We start from the raw sequence: 26,730 nt of genomic DNA, 5'->3' as shown, positions 1-26,730 counted from the left end.
TTGATGAAGAAGATGGCTAAAAGAAAAAAGGATGAAGAGTATTGTACTTTTCAGCAGGACTGGACAGAGGAATTCGCCTTTGTGGAGAGAGCAGGTTCTGCAGTGTGTCTAATATGCAATGATAAAATTGCACCGATGAAATGGTCAAATATAAAGTGGCACTTTGACACATGCCATACTACATTTGCATCGAAATATCCAGCAGGGGACAGCAGGAAGAAAGCATGTCAAGAGCTACTGTGCAGAGTGCAAGCTAGTCAGCAGCAACTCCGTGTTTGGACCCAACAAGGTGACTGGAATTCGGCTAGCTTTGCTGGTGCTTTAGCAATTGTGAGAAATGGAAAGCCATTCACAGATGAGGAGTATGCCAAAGCATTCATGCTTGATGTTGCCAATGAACTTTTTGACGACTTTTCAGATAAGGACAAGATAAACAAATAAAAGACATGCCTCTGTCGGCAAGAACTGTTCACAATCGTCCCATCATGATGGCAAATCAAATTGAGGTAACACAAGTGAAGGACATAAATGCAACACCATTCTTTTCTTTCACTTTGGATGAGTCAACAGACATAAGCCATTCATCCCAGTTCAGTGTGATTGCAAGGTATGCTGTCGGTGACACACTACGTGAGGAAAGTCCTGCTGTTTTGCCTATGAAACAGACAACAAGCGGAGGGGATTTATTCAAGTCTTTCACTGAGTTCGCTAAAGAAAAAAATCTACGGATGGATAAACTTATTTTGGTGTGTACTGATGGTGCTCCGTGCATGGTGGGAAAAAACAGCGGATTTGTAGCGCTTCTTTATGAACATGAAAAGAGATCCATCCTAAGTTTTCACTGCATCCTACATCAGGAGGCGCTTTGTGCTCAGATGTGTGGCGAGCAGCTTGGTGAGATGATGTCGCTGGTCATTCAGGTGGTCAACTTTATTGTTGCCTGAGCTTTAAATGATCACTAGTTTAAAACACTGCTGGATGAAGTTGGGAATAATTATCCTGGTCTGCTTCTGCATAGCAATGTGCGTTGGTTGTCAAGAGGGAAGGTGCTCAGCCGTTTCGCGGCTTGTCTGAGTGAAATCCGGACTTTTCTTGAAATGAAAAACATCGAGCATCCTGAGTTAGCTAACACTGAGTGGCTCCTGAAGTTTTGCTATCTCGTGGCCATGACTGAACATCTGAACCAGCTCAATGTGAAAATGCAAGGCATTGGAAATACAGTCTTATCCCTTCAACAAGCAGTGTTTGCATTTGAAAACAAGCTGGAACTCTTCTCACAGACTTTGAAACAGGTCATTTACTACACTTTGAAAAACTGGGAGAGTTTAAAGATGCATGCACAGCAAGTGACCCTGCTCAACATCTTGATCTCCAGCAGCTTGCGGGTTTCACATCTAATCTCCTGCAGTCATTCAAAGTGCGCTTTGGAGAATTTCATCCGTGCACTAGTCTTTTTAAGTTCATCACCCATCCACACGAGTGTGCAGTGGACAGTGCTGACCTGAGTTACATCCCCGGTGTCTCTGTCAGAGATTTTGAGCTACAAGCTGCTGACCTGAAGGCCTCAGACATGTGGGTGAATAAGTTCAAGTCACTGAATAAAGATTTGGAAAGACGTGCATGACAGCAAGCAGAGTTGGTGAGCAAACACAAGTGGGGAGAAATGAAAAAAATTCAAACCACAGACCAGCTGATTTTCAAAACTTGGAACGTGCTTCCCATCACATATCACATACTGCAGCATGTGAGTATTGCTGTACTGACAATGTTTGGCTCTGTGTATGCATATGAGCAGTCTTTCTCACATCTAAAGAATGTTAAGACCAACCTACAATCACATTTAACGAATGGAAGTCTTAATGCCTGCATGAAGCTTAACCTCTCCACATTATCAACCAGACTACAAAGCCATCATCAGCAAAACCATGCAGCACCAGAAGTCACATTAATGCTAAGAAGTACTTTATTCATCATTGGTTAGCAACAGCATAACAACGTTATTAAAAAGAATTCAGAGATGTATTGTACTTTAAAAGTGTTGGTCTTACATAAAATGCACACATTTACTTGTATTTAGTGTTAAACATATTGTATGGCTCTCACGGAATTACATTTTAAAATATGTGGTGTTCATGGCTCTCTCAGCCAAAAAGGTTCCCGACCCCTGTTTTAAACAGTGTCCCTTCAAGATAGCGTCAGCAGGATTACCTTTCAGTTCCTTGCTTGGCCTACAGAGGGCTTGCACATCCTTGTGTAGTTTTTGCTACTCGCCCCCCCCCCCGCCCCCCGGGGGGGGGGGCGCGCTGTCCTGACACTGAGAGCTGCTCAACCACATTTAGCCTGTGTGCTTTCTTTCTCTTAGACTGAAGCTGAACACCAGTCTGTGGGTTCTTTAACCTTCACAGGCCATGTATAAATGCCTCAGCCTAGTCTCTGTGAAGGGAGCTGGGACTCAAAGCACAGTTCTTCCTGATGAAATCACCTCTTCCTGCTTCTTCAGCTCAAGTCTTTCCCAGCCAGGAGTAAGTAGGGTTGAAGTAAGGCTCACAAGGAGGCCAGGTTTTTGTTTGTTTTTGCTTTTGCTTGACCTAAATGCATGGACTGTCGTTTCATTTGGGATATGGGAGTGCTTTGCCACCTCCTGAGTCCTTTTGGGGCCACAGGCAGAACTGAGTAGAAAGAGTGCTGGTCATAGAATCCTGTTTTACATAGAAGGTGCTCAGCAGAAGCAGTTGGTTAGAGTTTATTGTCATTTAAGGAGGGACATATTCCTTTTGGAGAACTTGGGTGGGCAAAGCCTTGAGCAGCTAGAAGCCCCATGACAGCACCAGGAAGCTGAAAGAGAGGGGCTCAGGGCTCCCCTGGCTCTGTCACTGCCGTGCCTCCTGCCTGGAGTCAGAGCACAGGGCCTTCTGAAGCCCTGGAGCTCGCCGCCCTGCTGACCTCCGACCCTCTCAGTCAGTCCTTGCACCCCATCTGGGGACTATCTCCATGGACATCAGCCCCAGTCTCGGTCCAGATGGGCTCCTTCTGTAGGGGCTGGCCCTGTGAGAAGCACCTCCCAGCCCTGGGCTGCGCCGCAGGGGACCTCGGTGCTGCTATATCCCTTCCAGCCTGGGTAGCCACACTTCTTTTCAACACCACACAGAATCTCTCTGCTTTAGTGGAGTGGTAAGAGTCCTTTTCTCTCGCTCAGAAGTCCCACGGCTGTCTGAGCCTTGCCCTCCCTGAGTCCTGGGTCCAGGCAGAGCATTTCTGTTCTACCTCACCAAGGCCAGCACTGGGCAGAAATCATAAAGGAGATGCAGTTTGTCTGATGTGCTTGTGACCACGGGGGGGGGGGGGGGGGGCTTGCACACACACAGGCAAGGTGTAAGTTGGCATGACCTTTCTGGAAAGCAATCCAGACATATGTATTAAAAGCATTGAGTGTTTTTGCCTTTTGATTGAGAAATTCCATTTCAGTAATTTCCAGTTCAGGAGTAGTTTGTCACAGAGGTTTATAATGGACATTTTATTTTCCCCATGGGGGTTACAACTTTGATGTGATGTAGCTTCTTCTGGATTCCATTTCATTTGCTGCTGTAATAAGATGTGAACCCTTTTTGATTTCCCGATCATATATGGAACAAAGGGTGGGGGGCAGGCAAGGTGAACTTTAGGACATGCAGAAATGTCATCTAAGGGGGTCTGCTTCCAAATGAAACGTGGTTCTCACAGGAGACTGCTGTGGTGCTGAGAGAATAACATTTTGGATAGGGAGCTTGTAAGAAGGGAAACTGTATGAACCCGTTACCTCTCATTCTGATTCTGTAAGTCTGGGTGGTTTCCAATAATATCTATTTTTTAAAACTTCCCTGTAGATTTTGAGGCACAGAGAAAAGGTTTTGAGAACCATGGCTTAGACTGTGATCTACCATAGTCAATTTAGTTTTTTAAAAATCCCCCTAGGTCTTATTTTCACATGATTATTGTATGTTACACAGGATCCCTGCATTTAAGAAATAGCTGAAATACCAGGCAGGCATTGTTACCACAAAGTTATAGGGAGAAGAATAATTACAAAAGGTATTATGTAACTCATATGCCATTTTTAAGTGTCACAGTGCATATAGATACAGAGAAATCTAGAATGACTTCCATATGCAAACTCGTTCTCGCAAGCAAGCATGGACACTTCTTTTCCTAGGTGTCACGGTCATGTTTCCATGCTCACCTTCCTGGCACTTCTAAGATTCTGTCACAATGTTTGATTTTAGAAGCAGCTGAGAATACCTTTTTATATCTGTCTAATCCAACTGTTTTCTCTCCATTCAATCTACAGGTCAGTTTGGTAAATCAGGACTGCAATTCTTTCCACTGTTAAGAAGATATCTATTTGGTGAGAGGTGTTATTAATTTTGCCTCCCATTGATCCCATCTATGCATTTATTAGTTGATTCCTGTTTGTGCCCTGACTGGGTATTGAACCCACAACCTTGGTATATCAGGATGATGCTCCAACCAATTGAGCCACCTGGCCAGGGCTGGGAAACTTTTTAAAACCAGATATCCTATATGCACTTCAGACTCACTTCATCAGAATCGTAAGATACCGGCATTTTTAAAGTCCTCAGGGGATTCTAGGTGCAGCGTAGTTGAGAACTGTTCATTTGGTCCAAATGCCACCTGAGATAGAAATAGAGCATGGCAGGGACCCCTTACTGAAGGCAGGAGAAAAATATTTCTTTTCCTTGTCCCTACCCCCATTCGTAATCCCATCATGACTTCCTGTGTCCACTTATCTGTGGTTTGGTTTCTTTTCTCTCTCTCTTTCCTTTTTTTTTCTTTCCACAGCCTCAAGTGTGGGTTTTAAATTTTATTTATTTATTTATTTATTTATTTATTTATTTATTTATTTAGAGAGACAGAAAGGGAGAGAGATGAGAAGGATCAACTCATAGTTGCGCCTCTTTGTTCATTATTGCTTTCTCATATGTGCCTTGACTGGGGGGCTCCAGTTAAGCCAGTGACCCTTTGCTCAAGCCAGCAAGCTTGGGCTCAAGCCAGCAACCATGATGCCATGTCTATGATTCCACACTAAAGCCAACCCCACGCTCAAGCTGGTGAGCCCGCACTCAAGCCAGATGAGCCTGCACCCGAGTCAGCAATCTTGGGGTTTCGAACCTGGGTCCTCTGCGTCCCAGGCCAACACTGTATTCACTGTGCCACTGCCAGGTCAGGCCTCAGGATGTTTTTTTAAAAAATAACTATTCCTGGTCTCTGCCCTGCACTCACTAACTCAGACTCTCTGAGGGTGGTTTCATAAATCTAGACTTTTAACATGATCTTCATTGATTCTTATATACTCAAAAGTTTGGGTCCTAAACTCACTATTCCAATTATGGGTATAATCATGCTTAGGATCCAAAATATTGAGGATGAAGACCTAAGAACAAGCTTAGCAAGAATATGATATATTCATCCCACAAAGAGGGACATTCTGAGGATAAAGAGGGCTGATTAAAGGGCTGATTTGCTCAGTGAATAGAGCATCGGCCCAGCGTGCAGAGGTCCCAGGTTCAATCCTAGTCAGGGAACCCATCCGGTTCTCTTCCCCTCCCTCTCACCTTCTCTCCTTGTTTCCCTCCTACAGCCTGTGGCTTGATTGGTTTGAGCATCAGTCCTAGACACTGAGAATAGCTTGGTTTATTTGAACATTGGCCCCAGACAGGGGTTGTTGGGTGGGTCCTGGTTGGGGGCATGCGGGAGCCTATCTCTTCTCCTCCCCCCTCCTCTCTCTCTCTCTCTCTCTCTCTCTCTCTCTCTCTCTCTCTCGCACACACACACACACACACACACACACACACACACACACACACACGGCTGATTAAGTTACCAACTACTTTTACTCTAGTTTAGAGATAAACAAAAATTCCCCAAGACTATTTTCAAGGCTCTCTTTAATAGACGGTGATATAAAAGGAAGAAATTTCCCATTCCCCATTCTCTATGAAGTGCCAGCCTCCTGCTGTATCTACATGACATCAGTTATCCATCACCACAGCAGCAGTGCACAACAAACATGCAGTTTACCTCAGGAGTCTGTGGGTTGGCTGGGTGATTCTGCTGATCTGAACTCAGCTTGGTGAGGCGCCCCCGTGAGTCAGCAGCCAGGCGCAGGTAGGCTGACCTCGCTGATCCTTGGCGGACTTTCCCATATGTCTGAGGCCTCTGCCAAAATACCAGGGGCAATTCAGCTTGCCCCCATTGACTCATCCTCCAGCAGGCTAGTCCCGGCATGGCCGGATTCTAAGAGAGACAGTGGAAGCGTGGAAGCTCTTTTAAAGCTAAGTCTACATCGTGAACAATGCCACTTCCACCACAGCTCCAGTCACGGAATGAATCCTTATTCCAAGAACTGGAGACTCACCTCTTTGGAGACTCACCTCTTGATGAGAGAAGTTAAGTTACAGTCCAAAGGGTGTGGAGGCAGGGAGGATATTCACTGATGCTATCGATGCAAACAATCTACACCCATCACCTAACTTTCATTTGTTTAGGTGAAGTGAAGTTAGAAAGCACAAAGTTCTGAAGACTCTTGGATTGGTCCTGAGCATTAGAAAAGTCTGTGAGCACAAATGTGAGAAGGTAAGGCTTTGTATGTCAATACTTTGCTTTGAGCATCTCATGCTTTACCAAGGATATCCTGGTGTTCATGATCAAGGGGATATGTAAAAGTATTTAGGAAATTATTAAAGCTATCCATGAAAATTCCAAAGGAGGCATCACAATTACCTTACAGATCCTGTTTCTCTCCTGTCCTGAAATTCTAGTCAGACTCTGGCACATCCATCCCAGTGGTAAAAAAAAACCCACTGAACGTGGCTTTCCTCTCCTTTCGCAAATGAATAGATACCAGTATTTTAGCTTAACTTTTGAGACCCTGCACAGTCTGACCAAATGACACTACAAACTCACCCCTTACTGTAAGTCCTACACATAGGCACTGGGGTTCCCACGGGTGTTTGCTCCCCCTGTCCTCTCTACCGAAATACCTTGTTCCCTCAGACTCTGCAAATCCAAATCTTAGATATCCTACTGGTGCCTGATTCACTCTAACCTGTTTTAAAAACCATCATTGATAACAGCAAGCTCAAGTGCACTACTCTCTTCTTTACTTGGCATAAGGGAAAAGGAATATCTACTGAAGTCAGAAAAATCTGAGAGCATTCAACCTTCCACTTGTTTGATCTCAAGTTACTTAGTTTTGCTAAGCCTGTATTTCTAACTCTCTAAAATAGGGATAATACCCACTTGTAGAGTTACTATAATGATGTACTTAAAGTTCTTAATATTTAAAAGGTTCTTGATAAGTGATGGCTATTTTTAGGACCCCCATTTTACAAGCTATTACTTCTTTTCTGTGTTGGCAGATGTCACCTAGCATACCCTCTCCTTACCCACACCTCCCCCTTCCTAAGGACAAGGGCTATGTCTTCTTTCTTACCACTGTTACCTACATTTCACAGATGAGTAAACAAAGGAACCTCAATACTAAGTGCTTTGTTCAAGGTCAGGTAGTTAGTTAGCAGCAGTGGTGCTCAGATTTGAATTTATTCTAGGTTCTGCTTTCTAACCCCATACCCGGCACTACCTTACCTTGGCATGGGCTCCCAGGGCAGCAGAGCCCAAGACCAAGACTGATTTGAAACCTAGGGGGCAGGGGCAGAGGACAGGGGACTGAAATAAGGAGGGAGGTCAATAAATTTGGACTGGTACTCAACCCCACCAGGCCCTGGGAGTCTCCAAACCGTGGCCTGGGGAAATGAAGGAAGAAAGCATTCATCCTTTGTCTCCAGTTAGTCACTGCTCAGGGATTAACCATTAACCATTAACTCCGGCACTTCTGGCTCTGCATGCTCAGCTCAAAGGCAGTTCCCTTTGGCACCCTGCCACACACACTGAGAGCAGCCCCGGGGCAGGAAACCAGACGAAAGCAGTCCAGAGCCACAAGAGGGACTTTCCCCCTGTACCCGTGAAAACCTGGCTGCAGCCTGCACAGACCTGGCGGCACAGCAACAGGATGGGTGTCAGAGGAGCTGTGGCGATTGTGCTGTACCAAGGGTGCACTCACACCTCCGCTGAGCAGACAGGCCGTGGGTGGGGAGAAGTACTGCCACCAGGAGAGACCTCCTGAGTCTCACCTTGATGCAAAGATGGAGGATTCATTGATGTTTATTTTGGGAGCAGGCCAGTGCAAAGAGTATTAAAACTTGTTGCCTCAAATTCTTTTTAAAGAGTTCTATGAAAAGGTTTGGGCTCATCTGTGTTTTGAAACATGCAAAGTATGTGAGATCGTGGGAAAAGAGACATTTCCCAAGGCTGACAGACTTTCTTCTCAACTCCCAGTAAGTTTTGTTGCATTAGATACTATGACTTTGAGTTGGTAACTTCCACCATATAGTAGAATGGTCCTCAAGATTAAATGCATTTTCAAGATTTCCTGAGTCTTTAAAAATTTTTTTTATTTAGAAAATTAAATTTAATGGGGTGGCATTGATCAACATGTTCAGGCAAACATCTCTGTAGTATTTTTTAAAAAAATTTATTAGGTAAGAGAGGTAGTGCTCGTGTTCCTTCTCTTCTTCTTCTTCTTTTATTTTAAATACTTCATTGATTTTACAGAGACAGGAGAGAAAAGAGAGCATGGAATGGGAAGTAACAATTCATAGTTGCTTCATGTTAGTTGTTCATTGCTTGCCTGCTGTATGTGCCTTGACCAGGGAAGCCCAGGGTTTTGAACCGGCAACCTTGGCATTCTAGGTCGAAGGTTTATCCACTGCACCACCACAGGCCAGGCTCTGTAGTATTTTAACTGCTGATTGTGCTGTGCATCAGGCTTATTGTTGGGAGAAGCAGCTAGCCTTTGACAGGTACCAGTTATATATAGTGGTTTGGGCACCTTCTCCTTTAGACCTACAAGTTTTGGCCTGTGCCATAGCCACTTTGTGAGAATGACAATCATCATTTAAACCAAATGCTGACCCTCAAGGACCATCTTTCAAATCAAAGGGCCATTCAGGACTGGAGGGGGGAGGAAATAAATTTTTTAACGTTATGCATGTGGTAAGTTAGCTAGAGAGGAAGGTTATCTAACTTCTGGTCGGCAACATGGACTATCCTTTTAATTTTTAGTAAAATGTCATGTTGATCACATGATCATTTAGATCATTAAGCAGAAAACACAGGCTGAATTAAGGTGAATTATCAGAAAGACAGAGTACCAATCCTCCCTGTGCCAATTCCAGGTGCCAGCCTGTGGGTAAGCAAAGCTGTCTAAAACTCAATTTCCTGTGAAATTATATCACTTCTTTTCTGTTTTGGTAACGAGACAATAGTGAAATGAACTGTTCTCTTGCTGAGATCACAAGTGATATTTTAAAAGGTAACAATAACTACATATTTTGCCCAATTTATAATAATGCAATGTTTTACTACTATATTGAGTGAATATAAGAAACGCCATGAGAAAACTGTGGGTCAGGAAAAAATAAGGGAAAAAAATGACTTACAATTCTGATGTCATTTAGAAAGCAAGTCTCAATTATCAAGCAGAAATAAACCCGGGCAAGAATGCTACTCCAATGTAAATAGAAATATATCTATATACAAAAGCAAATAGTCAGGGTTCAGTTTTGCCAATTTTATTGAACCAATAAAATTCCTACTGATAACAATGAAATAAATTTTTGCAAGTATAAATGTGATACAGTTTAACAAAACCCATTGTTCTGTACCTATAAATAGATTTTCAAAATGTCATTAAAAAGTGCAGTTATGAATTGTTAACATGTTAATACACAGTTCCTTTATTTCAAATGTGTTTGTCTTGACCCACTAACAGTTCCTTCTGCATCTGTTCAAATAATATTACCCATCCCTCCAAAAAAAAAAAGGCATTAAAGCACTAGAATATTACACATAAACTGATCCGTTCAGGTCAGCTTTAGTCAGAATTGTAAAATCAGCAACATAAGAAAAATAAAACCTAGTTATACATACAAAAAGCTTTCAAGGGTTCTATAATCTCCTTAACTGCTGACTCCTGTGGAGGGCATGAGTTGAAAGGCTTATATGGTTAACTACCTTAGACTACTACATCTACAGCAGGGTCTGGTTTGCCAGAACAAGTTTAAAGTGGCTGTTTATCAAGTTTGCTATTTTCAGATTTCAAACTATAAATATAAGACTGCCATTTGACAATGAAAATTGTGTAAATCCTAAATTGCATCAATAATCTATTTGATAAAAGCTTATTCTAATTGAAAACCTTATATAGTAATACAGACTGTTATATATATGTATATATAGCAGTCTTAAAAATCATCCGCCTCACATTAGTCCAAAGTCACGTGCTTCGTAAAAAAAAATTACAGTAACAAAGCACAGGACTACAAAGGCAAAACATCACAGCTTCTGATTACATTGAATAAAAAGTACCAAGGAACGCAAAAGATAATTTTGTATTAATACTGATGAATTAAAGAACTATAATAGACATTTCACAGCATGCTACATATATCGCTCACAACTTAAGGATAAAATGAAGTCTAAAATTGAAAGTCAAAAAGTTGGCAATCTGATTTTATGTGCAATTCAGCTACAAATTCTTAATATATACATTCATCATGTAGCTGCCCTGCAAAATCAGGATTTTTTAAAAAAAGAGATTTCAAGTTCAAATCCTATTTCATAAGCTAAAGGATACATCCAGTTCTTCCATGACCAGAAAAGTTATTTTCAGGTGTGAAGGAGCTAATCCAAGCAGCAAGGCCATGTTCCAAGTCCACCTGACAGGGCTTTGTCACCTTGCTCAGACTGTGCCTGTGGGTGTCACTGTTCTATTAGCACAAAGATGCCAGACTGGCTTGTGGTTTGCTTTCTGTGTCTGTCTAATCTCAGGCTGAAAAGAGTAAATGTGAGGAGGAGGAGAAAGGGAAAATTTGTATTTTCCTTCCAAGGAAGATATATAAATGCAAAAGAAATATCTGTATTAGATATAGAGTTTGGATAACTTTCCTTGATGAACAAGGGTACCATTTAATTTTAGAGAACCAGTAAAATTCAGAAAGGAGAAAACAGTCTCAACATTACCAGAGAAACTACTTGGCTACCCAACTTCTATGTTTCCTTTATCCTATCTTTTAATCCTCCTTATCAGATTTGGAAGTCAGTAGAAAATTTGTGAAGACTGATTAAGAAAGAGATGGATATTCCATTTCATTCAGTTAGTGTCATAACACATACACCCAGCTAACCAAGATTAGCACATTCACTTCTCAGAGGTTAAAGTGAGGGGTGGAAGAAAATAGATGGTTTTGCAAATTTACATACTAAAAAATTATATTTATCATATTCAGATTTGCTAAAGTTTGATGTTGTCCTATGAGCTGTAAGATGAGGTGCTTGTCCTAAAGGCTATTTCTAGTATGCATTTCATTATTTCAAAAATTGCCACAAGCACTGTAGAGAATCAGATAGTCTTTCTTGCCTCAACCCATAACTCTCCCTTTTTCAATTCTGTACCTCAGGGTGGTGTAGCCATGATTAATTTAAAGCTACAACAAATACTTTATGACATTTGATTTAATAAAAGCCATTCCTTCAGTCTCCATTATTGTTTATCTTAACTAGGCATTGATTCATTCCCAGGCCCTCCAAGGTTTGTACTAGACTGCTGTCAGGCTGGGTTATTTGTGAATGGGAGTGGAAAGCATCCAGAGAGCACCATGGACCATCATAATTGATACTTCCAAACTAGGTGGTCTTTTCACCTTCAGGTCAGACAGCCATCTATAGATAAACATGCCCCATGTCAGAAACCTGACAGGTTTTCTTCTGTGAACTACACTGAGCCCGAGAGGAAGAACTGCTGCTCCCTCCTCCTCCTCTGTGCATTTCCGGTTCCTCAATGATACTGTCTGGGTGTACCTAAGTGCAGCCAGGGAATAAAGATGACAAAGTCAATGCATTCCCTTTCATCCCATACATTCTCCCCCAGGAGAACAGGGTAGGTATGGGAGTGAGAAGCTTCATCTGACCCAGGAAAGCTTGATCAAACCCTTGTGTAGTCAACTTTGTGGTGTTTTAAACATGTTATAATTAAATGAGCTTCTGTGATCCAGTCAGACCACCTAAACACGCTTTTCATATATCCTTTTATTAGAAATGTGTTTCAAGGCCCAAATACCACCAAATAAAACAAATGTCTGAAACACCACACATTTGAATGCCAGAAATTTCCTGTTCCACTCAAGGGTTACAGATCAATCTGGACTGCTGGAGAATATTAGCTTTACATTCATATAACTTGGACTAATACCAGTATTTATTACCTAATACAGATCCAGGTTAGAATGGCAATTCAATCACTTTTAAATTCTGTTAGATGCTAAATTCTGTATGGTAGAAATAGTTCAATTTCTGTATCATGTATAAATATAGAGTCCTACTTTACTAGAAGGCAAAAATCTTCTATGATTTATTTAAACTATGGAAGTAGTATTATTGAACAACAGAGAGTGAATCCATGAAAAGGCTGGATACTCTGAATTTATAGGCTCTTTGGGGATGAGGTAGAGGAGAGCAAGATATTTTGGCAGCTGGGAAAGGGTAGAACAATCTGGAATAGACAGGGTTACACTGGTGCTGAGTAAAATCTGGGGCAACGGTTAGCCAAAATATAGATGGATGGTGCTGGAATTTAGAGGGAGTTAGGATCAAGTCATATTCTTAATGAATGGAGAAAAAGTGACTCAGAAAAGTAAATGCTGGTGACTATTGGCAGGTGGCTGGTGATGCTTGGTGTGGATTGTGAAAGGCATTCAGACCAAGATGGGCTGCGGGGAGGGGATGAGAGGGAGCGTGTTGAGGTTGAGGCACTTGGAGGAAGAGAAAGCAGGTAGGAAGGGTGGACTGAATGCAGGTAGGAGCTCCCACAATGGGAAATGTTCCTTTATATTAAGTGTATGATGCTGAGGACAGCCACATCTTGAAATTATGTTCCATGTGTTCTTTGAAAACCTTTTCCTTCCTCACCAGGCTCTGCCTTGACATACACTATACCTTTGTTATTCATTTCACCCTGCTATTTTTGTTCTAGTCTCACCTGAACAGACAGTGCTAACTAAGCCGCATTAACATGGGAATAAGAGCCACATACAGGGGGCATTTCTGTTGACTGAGATTAATACATTCATGTTACAGTACTGCTTTGAGGAAAGACTACTTATTTTGATTCTCAGTCTCCAGAGGAATATTATAAGGATGATGACGGCCACTTAGAATAAGTTGTGATTATACACATTAGCTAACTTAAAACTTGATCTGAACAGTATAGCCACATCTTTCAGCTTGCTGTTGAATTATACTACTAAGGAAATTTTATATACTCTTTATATAACATTATTGTTGCATAAGTTTACTCCATGCAAGACCATCTATTGGCATAAAAGAAAAAGTCCTATTAGATAAAGAGTTTAAGATCTTGCTTTTCAGAGGAATGATTTAGAATTGTCTTTAAACACAACATAAAACAAAAACCTCATTTTACTAGTACAGTGCAAATCACTTTTATACCATGCACTGAAACTTATTTTTCCCTGATGAATTGTCCTTAGTTTTAAAGGAATGTTACCATCATACATGCACGCACTCTGCATTAAAGTGGTGAACTATTTCTAAGTACAGATCTTGGTTTGCTGATCAGTTTGCTGATTATTTTACTTTGCTGCAGCATAAAAATCTAAACTTTTGAATTAAAAAAAAAGCTCTGTAAGGTGGAAATAATTTTAATTAGCTCTGGAATAATTTTAATTAGCTTTTAGAAGCACTGAAAAATTTTAGGAGACTCTAACACAATTAGAATAGGGGTTCTGCTTCAAATATGATTTTGCTATAAAGCTTACACTGAGTTCTCTGTTCCACAGCTGCCCTGCAAAGCGTGGCCTTTATTTGGGTTTAAAGCCACAACTAAAGGCCAAGCCCATGCCCTAGATTCCACATTAGCCATATTTTATTTAAGAAGTACCCCAAGTGGGACAAAGATTCTTCCTGAGACTGAGACAGTATACGTAGTTCAAAAAAGGTGAGGAAGGTAATAAGCAGTCCCATCTCAAAAGCCTTTTTTCCTGTAACCATCATGTGTCTACTGAAGAGATCTAATCTAAGGACCCAATGAGGCAGCTGCTGGGCCCGTCCCACAGCCAAGGGATGAGGTTCAAGAACAGATTCACTTTCAGATGGGAGAGTCTTTAGATATTTTTTAAGGTGATCTGAGAAATTAAGAACTATGACCGAAGCGGGAAAACTTGAAATTCAGAAGTTAATAGACATCGATCAAGCATATACATCAGTGGATGACTAGACTAATTTTTAACATCATAAGCAACAGAGCTAGAGAATTCACATTCACATGTGCTTTTTCCACATACATTTGCACATTTCAGTTTGGCACGATGTGAGACCAAGGTATAGGTTAACATCTCATATAATCACATCATTTCACCAATTGAACCAGATAGCTCTTTGAAAAATATCACATTTTAATATAAAAAGCTATACTATAAATTACTACATAGTAAATTCAATACTCTGAAAAAATACCACCCTGGAAAACCGCATCAGAATTTCAAGTTTGCATTAGATCAAGTTCACAGCAAACTCGTTGTAAAATGGTATTCACAAGCGGAGTGCTGTGCCCGCCCGTCTGAGTGGCGCTGCTGCACCTTCAGAAGTCAGTTTTTCTAGGCTGGTTCACTGAGGTTCATAAGTATATTGTTTTGTTTGTGTTTAGAGTTCTAAGCCAACTTACTTTCCTGATTAGTGATAAGATAGATCAATGCTGAGCTGCAAAAAAACTTCGCTAGGAAAGAGATCTAGTAAAGGCACTAGTATTTCCATAACCCAAACTACAACTACTTACATTTCTGGGGAGGAAAAGAAAAAAAACAACACAAAACTAAGTGGCCATTTTAGTTACTTCAACCTTGTTTCCCCTTTTGGTCTAAAGCTCATATGGTGTTCTGTGAGAATTTCTCCTCCTTTTCAATATATAAAAATCATTCTCAACCTGGAATACAGGTTACCTGCACAAAACTATAGGCATTGTAACTGAAAATAATTCTATTTAAAAAAAACAAACAAATGTCAAGAATAAAATATATCTTCGAAAGTTCAAAAGTAAGGGAAGTTAAATGGACATTTATGTTGTTATCTGGGTTTTGCCATTCTCCTACATACTTTCTTTGTAATACACAGCTATCTAATGTAATATTGAATAAAACCAAAATATGGCATAGCAATAAACAAAACAGAAGACCTCTGGCACGAGTTCTTTGAGTAATCTCTTTAAATAAACCACCCTGTCTTTAAAAAATTAGTCATTTTTTTTCCTCACATGGAAGTTTTCAAAGAAGATCCTGGAATCCAAAAATGCAGAACTACTTTATGCTAATAGGCTATAGTCATCTTTCTATTTTATCTGGAACAAAATATAAAAGAAAGCAACATACTGTATGATACCAGAAAAGAATGATAAGGGGGAAATGATTTAACAAAACACTAGTCCATTGTTCTTTCATGAGAGAGAGGAAGAGAGAGAGAAAGAGTTAAGTCCTATATAACAAGTAAATCTAAAATGAAATCTTTGTGGCAACTCTAACAAAAAAATTGTAACTGTATTATTTACTATGAAAAAAATGGATCCATTTAAAAAAATTAGCATGGTGGTGTACAATTCAAGTCACCGTTAATTAACCAAAAAGTGTTTAAGCCGTGCAGTCGTGTCCTGCTGGATAGCTGTAAGCATCTCTTTAGGCACTTCACTGGTTCATTAACGTAACACAAATTAAAGCTATAAACACGTAATGTTGTGCTCTGTGAAGATAGTCTAATCAAGCAACATAAACCAATGCAAAAATGTGACTTTTTGGATGCTTAGATTCCTCCCCTAAGACTTGATCATCTTTTTCTAACCAGTCAACCAAAGAGATTTTTCCGGGGAAGAAGACACTTTGGCATTATGAAAGGAACACTGTTCAATCCCAGGAAGGCAAAAAAAAAAAAAAAAAAAAAAAAAAAGCCTTGTACAATAAAGAAATCTGAACCAAATTTCTTTACGGCTCTGTTTTAAAGGACACTTCTGCAGTGACATAGGGGAAAAGTTTAGTTGGTATTTTTTTAACATATTGCACTCTTTTTGTTGTTGTTCAATCACATTAATGCATAGAAACACAATTTTTACTTTGAATAATAAACTGTTTAACATATTATAAGGAAAACCATGGAAAATAAGTTCTATGTAGAGGTCAACTGCAAAGAAAAGAAAGTAAGTTCTAAAAGCCTAATAGGAAAGGAATACAGGTATATTAACCTTCTTCTGTTTACTGATATATAGAAAACACTCTGAGGAAAGAAAGATGTGCAAAGGGAGTTTTTGGTCAGCCTGTGTGGTTGCGAGTTGACTGCGCCAGCTGCAGGACTGTGAGCAGCACCGGGGCGCTGGTTACTCAGGAGGACTGAGGGTACTGTCAGTGATGGAAAGGGCTGTGCATAATTCCACTCTCAATATGTACATCTGCTGCGGAAACTGAAACTTCTGCTTCAGAAGAGAAAGAAAATAGCTGAATTTGGCATTTCAGTAGCATGCTATAGAATTCATCATGATTAATTTCACATTAAATTATGGACAATGGCTGTATCACATTTCACGTTATCATCTATAGCAGTAAAAACAAAACAAAATAAAAAACAGAAAAACAGTGCCTGACAAAATCATCTCCTGGGAACACAGGTATGCGTCCTGTAAGCAGCTTAGTTCAACAGCGCATGCTTTTCCTCTACCAGATTTAGGGACACAACACGAAAGTTGAGAATGACCAGAGGAGGTTATTCTTTGCTGAATTCCAATATCTGAATAAAGAATTGCTGGAGCAGATTGTAAGCGCTTTTCCTTATTTAACAACAACAAAAAAGTAGGGGAGAGAAATAAACATATACACAAACCCCAAAGCGCTGAAGTGAAGCAGTAACAAACCAGGTTCCTGATTTATGACCAGTTTTCAAAAACCCAACTATAAACTATGCAAAGTAGTGCTCCTCAGTATTATTTCTGCCATTGTTAGTATTGTTAAGCATCAAGAAAAAGAAAACACATCATTGCACATTACAGCCGCCCCCAAAAAACGGCTAAACTTTGACACAGAGAATTGAATAATTTTCGATGCTCCATCACAAACAGCTTTTGATGTATATCAGTATGGAAAGGTCTGTACGCGTGGACGACATGTGCCCTGGGTGCTGCTTCAGGTCAGATAGCGAGTGATGGCGCGAAGAGCATACAGAAGCTCAGCTTGCATCCGCGCTTCCATTAAAAGTAAATTGACGTGAACCTAGAAATGAAAGGGTTGTCAATCCATTGACCATTATTTACAACTGAAAAGCTTTATATATATATAAAGCTTTATATATATATAAAGCTCCTGGGAACACAGGTATGCGTGTTCCCATAAAAATATATATATATTTATATGGTGGACATTCACAAAGGTATTTCTGTGTATGTAGACATAGGTACAAACACACATGCCTGGGCACAGTCATGCATGTACATGATGTAACACTCGTAAGAAGATTATTTATAAAAATGGCTTTGGTAAGCGATAAAGATGACCCCTAAAGTCTTAACAATTCCAACAGCTTTGTTAGAATATGTTACTTAGAGACAATTAATCTTTTGGGTATAAAGTAAAACTAATTTTTATAAATTACAACTTTTCTACAAATTATATTTTCTTCCATTGTAAAACTTTATATGGCTAAAAATCAGCCCTATGTTTCTTGTAACCTATGCTTCTTTCTTGAAAAACTTAAAAATATTTTTTACTGTTTACTTGAAAGGACATCTGAAGCTCTCAGCAGTTTGTGATGAGAGTCTGACTCTCATTAGGTGTGTAGCTCTCTAGAGTCTTTTAGAAATAGCTTGTGAACAAGCACCTAACTTTCGTGGGATACTACTTCTCAGCTGACAGGTTAAAAGGAATACTCATGCATTCTCAAAATGAATGACAAAATTATGACATTATATTTAAATTATTTTGGTAATTTTTGATAAGTTGGACATATTGTTAGATATATTTTGAGTGAAGAGAATTTCTAGATGTAACCTGGTAAAGAAAAAAAATCCACTGCCAACATATAAACAGGGCATAAAGCTCCCGCAGGAAAGATCCTGGAGAGAAAATGGATATTTACCGGGTGCGTGCTGGCTCTAAGACTTCAAAAAAACCCGTGTGGAATTGAGGCCATAACGTTCTCTGTCAAGGTCATACTGTTATTTAGTGAATATTAGGACCCTGAAAAGATATTTTATTCTCAAGCTTGGAAACAGTGGGATAAACCGTTCTGACTAAAAGGTCAGAAGGCCTAGCAGTTAAGGCCAGTTCTTACACTACAACGTTAGTAAAGATCTTTGGTATTTATTAATTATTAAATAATGATTCCTCTATATCCAAAGAAATATTTTTATATAATAATATATTCAACTCAAAGATCCTGCATTATATTGTCAAAATACAAAATTACTAAATTGGAATGAGAAACTATTGTTCTAATAGGTTAACTCTAAAGGCTACAGTTAAAAAATCTCTGAAAGGATATGCCCTCTGGGCCAAGACACAATTACACTTAACATCTCAGTAGGTTTGATTTTTATTAACTGTTAGAATGATAGACAGTTCCCAAATGTACTTCAAAAATACCAATTCAGATCCAATTTTTAAAGGTCAATGCTAAACTTTTACTTTGTACACCACAATAGACAAAATAAAAAACCAAAATTTAGTTTTCAATAAAACTGAATTTGAAAATATTTGCACAAAAGATGGCCAGAAAATGCCACTTCTGTTTCTTTAACAACACTAATATTTTCATGCATAATTTTTCACAATCATTACTTCTTATATTGAACATCTATCTATGGTATAATGTTTAGTCACAAAACACACCTTCTCTGAGTGTTTGAACTGACGCCAGTAACTATCATACATGCGCTTGGTAGTTCTCTCAGGATAGCAGGTCACTGTCTTAATGTAAACCTTCAGGCTTCGTTCAAGTAATTGATTAACTTCTCCGTAATCATAGTCATCATACCTATGAGCAATATGACAACAGCTATATAATCACAACATCAAAATTTCTGACTTCTAAAGCTGTACTAGAGACATTTATTGTCTAGTAATTAAATAGCAAAGCTCATTAATTAATCTAAAAATATTCATTGAGTGCTTTTTATGAGCCATGTACATCTCCATGTGCTCTTGTAGATACTGCTGACGAACAGAATAGACAAAAATCCCTGGTCTCATGGAATTTAAATTCTGCTGGAGAAAATAAAAACAAAACATTAAGAAGATACACATGGTATGTCAGAAAGTGATAATTGCCATGGAGATAAAATGAAACGGGGCTAGGAGAGGCGCTGTGAGCTTAGATGGGGTGCGCAGGAAGGCTTCTCTGAGAGGCTGACATTTGAGCAAATACCAGAAGGAACAAGATAAAACCCTAAGCAGAAGCCAAGTGTTTGAAGGAAGGAGCAGTAATGAACTGTGCCCAGTGCTGCTAATGGAAACAAGACGATAAGTGGAAACTGACCATCGGCAACAGCCGTACAGAGGTCCCTGGCGACTTTGGGGGGGCAGCTGTGTTAGCAAAGGAGGTGTATATGCCTGATCCGGTAGTAGGTTCAAGAGAGAATGAGAGATGAGAAAATGGTGACAGTAAATACACAAAATTTTTTTCAAAGAGATTTGCTGTGCATAGGAGCAAAAAAATGAGGCCACAGCCAGAGGGAAAAGAAGGATGAAGAAACAATTTTTTTAAAGATGAGAGAAATAACAGCATGTTTACATACTGATGGCAAAGATCCAATAAACAGAGTAAAGGCGATCACGCTGGAGAGGAGAGATGGCTGGAACAAGAGTCTTCAGAAGACGAGAGGAGCCAGAGTGAATGGGTGCAGAGGCAGACAGGGGGCGGAATGCAGTAACTGGGGTTTGTGGAATTTCCCTTCTAGATTTCCAGTTAATTTCTAACCCGAACATACTTAACTTGGTTAAAAAACAGTATCTTGAGGAGTTTATATAAGGTTTATTTAGTAGCATCCCATAGATAAATATAATCACCATAACATTTGTTATTAATTGTCATGAGTATAATAAACATTTAACACAACAGAATTAAATTCTATTGGTGTTTACTTTTCTTAATTAGATATGTATAATATCTATGTTTTAAAATGTGATGGTTCTGTGACAATTTATTGTGTAGGATATTAAATAAGCAGTTATTATTTACAATTATAACAGTGTTGATTTCCCAGGAAATTTGTTTTTTTTTTTTTTTTTAGTTAAAATGATAAAAACTACTTCGCTTAACAAATTAAATTCTAATTCCATTTCCTAAAGGCTTCCTAATACATATCATAAAAGATATAGTACACGGTCAACTTGAATGCATTCATAACTGGGGGCTTTCTTTCTCTGCAAATGTATCTCCATAAAAGACTTCAAAAACCAGTTCAAAAAGGCACACTCTCCAAAAACAAACAAACAAAAAGCTTTCCTCATTGGACCATTCAATCTCACTCACTGTTCTCTCAATGCTAATTTTTAAAATTTAGAGGTTATTAGTTTACACTGACGTGTTCTTATGTGAACTTATGCAAGCTTTATGAAGGTAGAATCTACCCTAGTTTTATTTATACCCTAATTACCATTCCTTCAAAACTAACTAACAAACCAGCATTTATTAAAGTGATCTAATACAATATATGGTTTTTAACTTCTAATTCTTCCATGAAGGATTCTTAAACTGAGTCTGATCTTATCATATCTCAAATGATCCCTAATATTTTTTGCCCTCATTAGTAAATTATTTATAATACTGGATTTACATATGCATGTTAAGATTCATAACAGCTAACTATAGAATAATGTTTTTCTATCAAATAGAATTTTTTTTTTTAAATCAGAAGCCCACATGTAATATTTTCTCCCCAGCACTATACATTCTTAAACAGGACAGACGTAAGACTCATGTCAGAATTTTCATTTAGGAATATATAAAGCTGTCTCCACAAGGAACATACCTGATTCCAAACATACAGTGAACATAGTTAAATAAAGCTCTGTGCAGCATGGTTGTGTCAACATCCTCATGGCTGGACATAGTGTTATAGGTGAGACTGTAGACCATGCGAAACTTCTCATCAAGAAGGTGTCCAATGTCAGAATAAAGTCTGTTCACCAGGGAGAACCCATGATTTTCCCAAGTATAGTCCTAAAAGAATAAAATAAATACATTACAAAATGGGCATTCTTCATATAAGTAAACTGTAGGTTTCTATTAACTATAACTACTTAAGCAAATAAGTGAAGATATTTCAAATTTATTTCTAAGTTTTTGGCATTACAAACAAGCCTTCACATGAGTGTGTAGACTGAAGTGCCATATCGTTTCCTCAATGAAGTTCAGGGTTTAACATGTCAGTTATTTTTTTATTTTTTATTTTTTCATTTTTCTGAAGCTGGAAACAGGGAGAGACAGTCAGACAGACTCCCGCATGCGCCCGACCGGGATCCACCCGGCACGCCCACCAGGGGCGATGCTCTGCCCACCAGGGGGCGATGCTCTGCCCATCCTGGGCGTCGCCATGTTGCGACCAGAGCCACTCTAGCGCCTGGGGCAGAGGCCACAGAGCCATCCCCAGCGCCCGGGCCATCTTTGCTCCAATGGAGCCTCGGCTGCGGGAGGGGAAGAGAGAGACAGAGAGGAAAGCACGGCGGAGGGGTGGAGAAGCAAATGGGCGCTTCTCCTATGTGCCCTGGCCGGGAATCGAACCCGGGTCCTCCGCACGCTAGGCCGATGCTCTACCGCTGAGCCACCGGCCAGGGCCTTAACATGTCAGTTATAAACTGGCTACTTCCTGCGGTCAAGTACTATGCAAACTACCCCCGTATTTGGAAACACCCCAGAAGATCTTGGACTATTCCCATGTGACCAAACCTATTCAGTGATATGAACAGTTGGTACATCATCTGAAACAGGTGCAAAGAAGTTTGTACTGATTCAAATTTATACTCCCTTTAGGGGTCACATCACCATTGTGACTATGTTTTTCTAGAGTTGGGGAGGGAATAGCTCTTAAAACCATTAGCTACTGGTTTCTGGTCTTATTGCAAAATGTTTTTTTATTATTATAAATGTGATACATCACTTCCCTGCTATGTTCCTCCCCCAAAATGGTATGAATATTATACAACTACTATGTAATAATGGAAGTAGCTGAATAAAGCAGTTTTTTTTTTGTGTGTGTGTTGTTGTTTGCCTTCTTAGCGGGGAAAGTGTTGAAATAATCCATCTATTGGGACATCAAATTAGACTAGGCTGAAAACTAGATTAAATAAAAATATTTATAGGCTCTATTAAACTGAGCTAATAATAATTTCTTTAGAAATCAATGTATTTACATTTCAGCATTGAACAGTATTTGCCCTTTAGTTTCCCTGAAATAAAGACCTCTCTTACCTGAGCTCGGAATGTTGGCAAGTGTTCTTCTCCTCGTCTGGCAAAGTCTTCATACCCAAACCCAGGGTCTTCAATGTATCGGGAGACATCAGATGTTACAATCATGTCATCCTCAAAATCTAAAGACAGTAACAATCAATCTAGCATTAAGAAACTGTACATAAGTCAATGAAATGCCTCCATTTCCCTTCACTTTTTAGCTTTTCCACAGATTTCCAAATGACAATACTGACTACCTGGCTTAAATTCATATAAAATATCTATTGCTGAAGTTTTCAATACAAGTTCATTACCAAGTAATGGCCATCTTAACATTTAACTGTAGTTAGTCAAAAAATTGACCAAATTGAAATACCTAAATAGTAGTAGCTCATTTAGAAAAGAATGATAGCACAGATCTTTGAGTATAAAGCTTCAGTTTTTTTATCTGTCTTGGTATGAAGTGGGGAAAGGGAAGATGTGAAGGGAAAGACCACTTTAATTGAATTTAATATCAATGTAGATTTGGTTAAAATTAGATGGTGCTGCATTTGTATGTATTCACAGGGAACGCTTACTTTTAGTTTATTGAGAGGCACAGAGGGAGAAGGACTGGGAAGGGAACACAACAGGGAGGAGAGTAGACTTTTGGGAGACACTGTTATTCTCAGTTAACTTGCTGCTAGTTATCAGGAAGGCTCTGTTTGTGAAAATTCACTAAGTTTACACCTAAGATTTGTGTGTTTTTTGTCCACATGAAAATAAAAGATATATAACATACAATGTGCTGATGAGATTATGAATGCAATGTTATCAAAGTGGCATTATTACAATAATATCTTAAGACAGCTAACTTCTGCATACTCGATAATATTAAAAATTCACTGAGAGGCCTGACCTGTGGTGGCGCAGTGGATAAAGCGTTGACCTGGAATGCTGAGGTCAAACCCTGGGCTTGCCCAGTCAAGGCACATATGGGAATTGATGCTTCCTGCTCCTCCCTCCCTCCCCCTTCTCTAAAATGAATAAATAAAACCTTTAAAAAAAATTCACTGAGAAATTATAAAAACCCAATGCATGTTGAGTTAATTTGATTTAAATATAATTCTCTTTTAACTCACTTTTTTAGGTTAGTCTTTATAATTACTTTTTTCCTGATTTCAATGACCAAAAGGAAATGAACCTTTATTTACCACCCTTTGCTCTCAAAAATAAACATACATTTTTTCAAAATAAATGGGAAAAAAGCTCCTTCCATGCAAAGAACAATACTTTCTTAATATTTTGATTAATATTAAATACATTTAGTATTTAATAAATAAATGCTAAATAGTTAATAAAATAATTTTATAGCATTATAAAAAACTATAATTCTTAATTGGAAAGTGTTGATAGGCTTAAAAAACAAGTGCAATTATAGAACAGTAATTTAATGAAAAGATCTGGTAGACTAGTATTCATTATCTTTAATCTTTGCTATTTCATGAGAAGCCTCTCAACAAAGTATCCTTTTCTCACAAGTTTTAACCTTTCTTTGGGTCACTAGCATGAACTAATTAGAGTGCATGATAATGGCAAGAAAGATCAAGTGCCCAGCCTACCCAGCTTAGGAAATATTGTATTTTATTGAAATTCTTACCTAACTTCTTTATTACACATAAAGAGACTTGCATTTGTTGAGTTCTTACTATAGACCAGGTACAGTGATGTGTACTTCTTCTTTATTTTTTGTTTGTTTCATTAACAGGAACACCTACTTAAGAAATAAGTAAGCTAACTGTAAGTTACTAGTATCATTGCCAGTACTGAGCATCAGTAAGAAATGCAATGTGGATTAGTTTGAGATGATGTGAATAACTTGTAAACATTCAACTACTGAAACTGCTCTGAAGCTTTGAAGTGAGTTTCAGTTCTCTGAAGAGAAGTCTCAGGCTCTCCCTAGCCTATCAGCCAACCACTCTGCTGTCTCCTTGTGCTCCAGCACTCTATTCAGGGTAAATAGAATTTCTGTGTAAGTGGCGTTTTTCATGACTTATCTCTTAACAATTACCAATGAGGTTATGCTTTGATTAATTCAGTCCATCATATAATCAATGGAAATGAAGCAAAAATTGTAAAATGTGATTGCTGAGGCTGCTGTGAAGCTAGGAGTTTTATGGAGTGAAAGTAAAATTAAACCAAGAACAGTGAGTGATAACTAAGCTCTGTAAAACATTTTCTTTCTTGAAGTGATCCTTCCTCCATACTGTACACCCTGGTGGTTTCATCTGCCAAATATCGATGCTGGAGTTGACTATTACTTAGCTGGTCCCTTTGACTTTGATGTTAGTTTTTGTTTTGCTCATATAAACTTTAATGTTGTCATATGACTTTTAAACATCTTTAAATAAACCATAAATAGTAACTAACAGGATAAGATAAACATTTATCCTACAAATACTATCCATTCAATCATTTTTTTAAATTTGGAGTCAACCAAGACGTGTTTTCTAGACAATTTCGTCCACTGAAAGAAATGTACAAAGATCACTCAAATCACAGGTATCTTTTCCCTAAATTTATCTGAAGAAGTTAAATGTTAAAAAAATTAAAATTAATGCTCTGATCAACAAATCTACAGCTTTCATTTTAATTCTACCTAAACAAATATTTCAAAGTCTGAACTCAAAGCAACTAGTATTTTGCACACATTCTGCATTCTTCTCCCCCAAAGAAGTAACAATTAAGAAATACAGAAAATGTTATATTACAGTAATGAAACACCTTTCTAATCAATATCACAAAAAACAATAAATACTAGTTAACTCTGCTACCAAGCTATAGAATACCACTCCTGGGTAACATTCTAAACATATAATTTCTCCAAAGAACTTGAAAAACTATTTTTGGAATTTCTACATGGAATCTAGAATGCTTTAGCACACTGGTCAAACCAAGACATTTTTTTATAGGAAAAAGTTAATTTCTATTTCTATTTTAAACCATGAAGTGTTTATTAAAAACGACTCAAGTAGCCACTGCATGGAGTCATTTTTCTAAGTTATCTTTGCATGGCCAGCAGATTTAGTACTGAGAATGTTTAAGAGTAAATAATGAAATCATTTATTTCCTCAAATGATTTACAGATGATACAACTTCTTCTGTTAAAATTAGAACAAAATATTTGGCTAGGGTGTAAGACTTGTTATTTAAAAATTCACTTAGAAGGCAGTAATCCCTGCTGAAGGGTCTAAGAAGGTAGAGACTATGATCCAGAATAGATTTTCAGTATAAAAAAAAACCCTAAAAAAATAGAACATTTGTATCTTTTAAGCTCTAGTGATCTCAGAGCTCTTAAAAAGTAATGTCTAAAAGCAAATAGATATTAGTAACCTTAACAAAAATGTTTACATTTTAAAACAGGAGTTTACCTAGAAGCTTTACCCTAGGCTCATTATTGTTCTTTGCCCCATTTGTTCTCGCTGGATGATTTTTACAATCAACATTTAAATTTTAACCCCTAATTACCGTATTTTTTGCTCCATAAGATGCACCTGACCATAAGACACATCTAGGGTTTTAAGGAGAAAAAAAAAAAATCTGAACTAAATGGTGTGTTAAAAGATTTAATAAAATATCGTATTTTTCACTCCATAAGATGCAAGGGCATTTTCCCCTCCACTTTTGGGGGAAAAAAGTGCGTCTTATGGAGCGAAAAGTATGGTATATGCTGACGATTTCCAATACTTTATTTTGAGCTTGAAGCCCTCTCCTGAATTTTGGCTATCTGCCAAACCCTTGCTACTCCAAGTGTGGTTTGCAGACTAGCAGCATTAGTATCACTTGGAGCTGTGACAGCAGTGTGGCCTATCAGGTCCTACCCAGACGGACTGAATCAAAATCTGCATTTCAGCCAAATTCCCCAGTAACACACATACCCAGTAACATCTGAGAAGCTCTGTGCAAGACAGCTCCAGACGGGATGTTTTATAGACATCTCAACTCCAAATGTCCAAACTATGGCAGCTAATATATTCCTTATGGTTAGACAGATCAGATCATCAGGATAAGACTCATCTACCTAAACAGTTTCCTTTTCACATCACCTACCTCATGATTTATATCCTAACAACATAGCCATTTGTT

The 26,730-nt window shown here is 38.7% G+C and overlaps 1 protein-coding gene across 1 annotated transcript in view; it reads right to left on the bottom strand.

Moving 5' to 3' along the window:
* Window positions 1-9,670: 9,670 nt before the first annotated feature.
* The window catches only part of SESN3 (sestrin 3), a 72,176-nt gene continuing 55,116 nt past the window's right edge, over window positions 9,671-26,730 (bottom strand). The window contains exons 7-10 of the mRNA XM_066248194.1: window positions 22,627-22,745; window positions 21,188-21,378; window positions 19,047-19,191; window positions 9,671-17,432 (exon numbers count right to left, since the gene is read on the bottom strand). Of these exons, the coding sequence (XP_066104291.1) occupies window positions 17,346-17,432; window positions 19,047-19,191; window positions 21,188-21,378; window positions 22,627-22,745 (542 nt within the window). The 3' untranslated portion in view covers window positions 9,671-17,345. The remainder of the gene's footprint in view (window positions 17,433-19,046; window positions 19,192-21,187; window positions 21,379-22,626; window positions 22,746-26,730) is intronic.

This window comes from Saccopteryx bilineata, chromosome 1 (genome assembly GCF_036850765.1).
Source record: "Saccopteryx bilineata isolate mSacBil1 chromosome 1, mSacBil1_pri_phased_curated, whole genome shotgun sequence".
Taxonomy (NCBI): Eukaryota; Metazoa; Chordata; class Mammalia; order Chiroptera; family Emballonuridae; genus Saccopteryx; species Saccopteryx bilineata.
The sequence above is the reverse complement of the archived record's forward strand: the minus strand, read 5'-3'. Positions and strand labels throughout refer to the sequence as shown.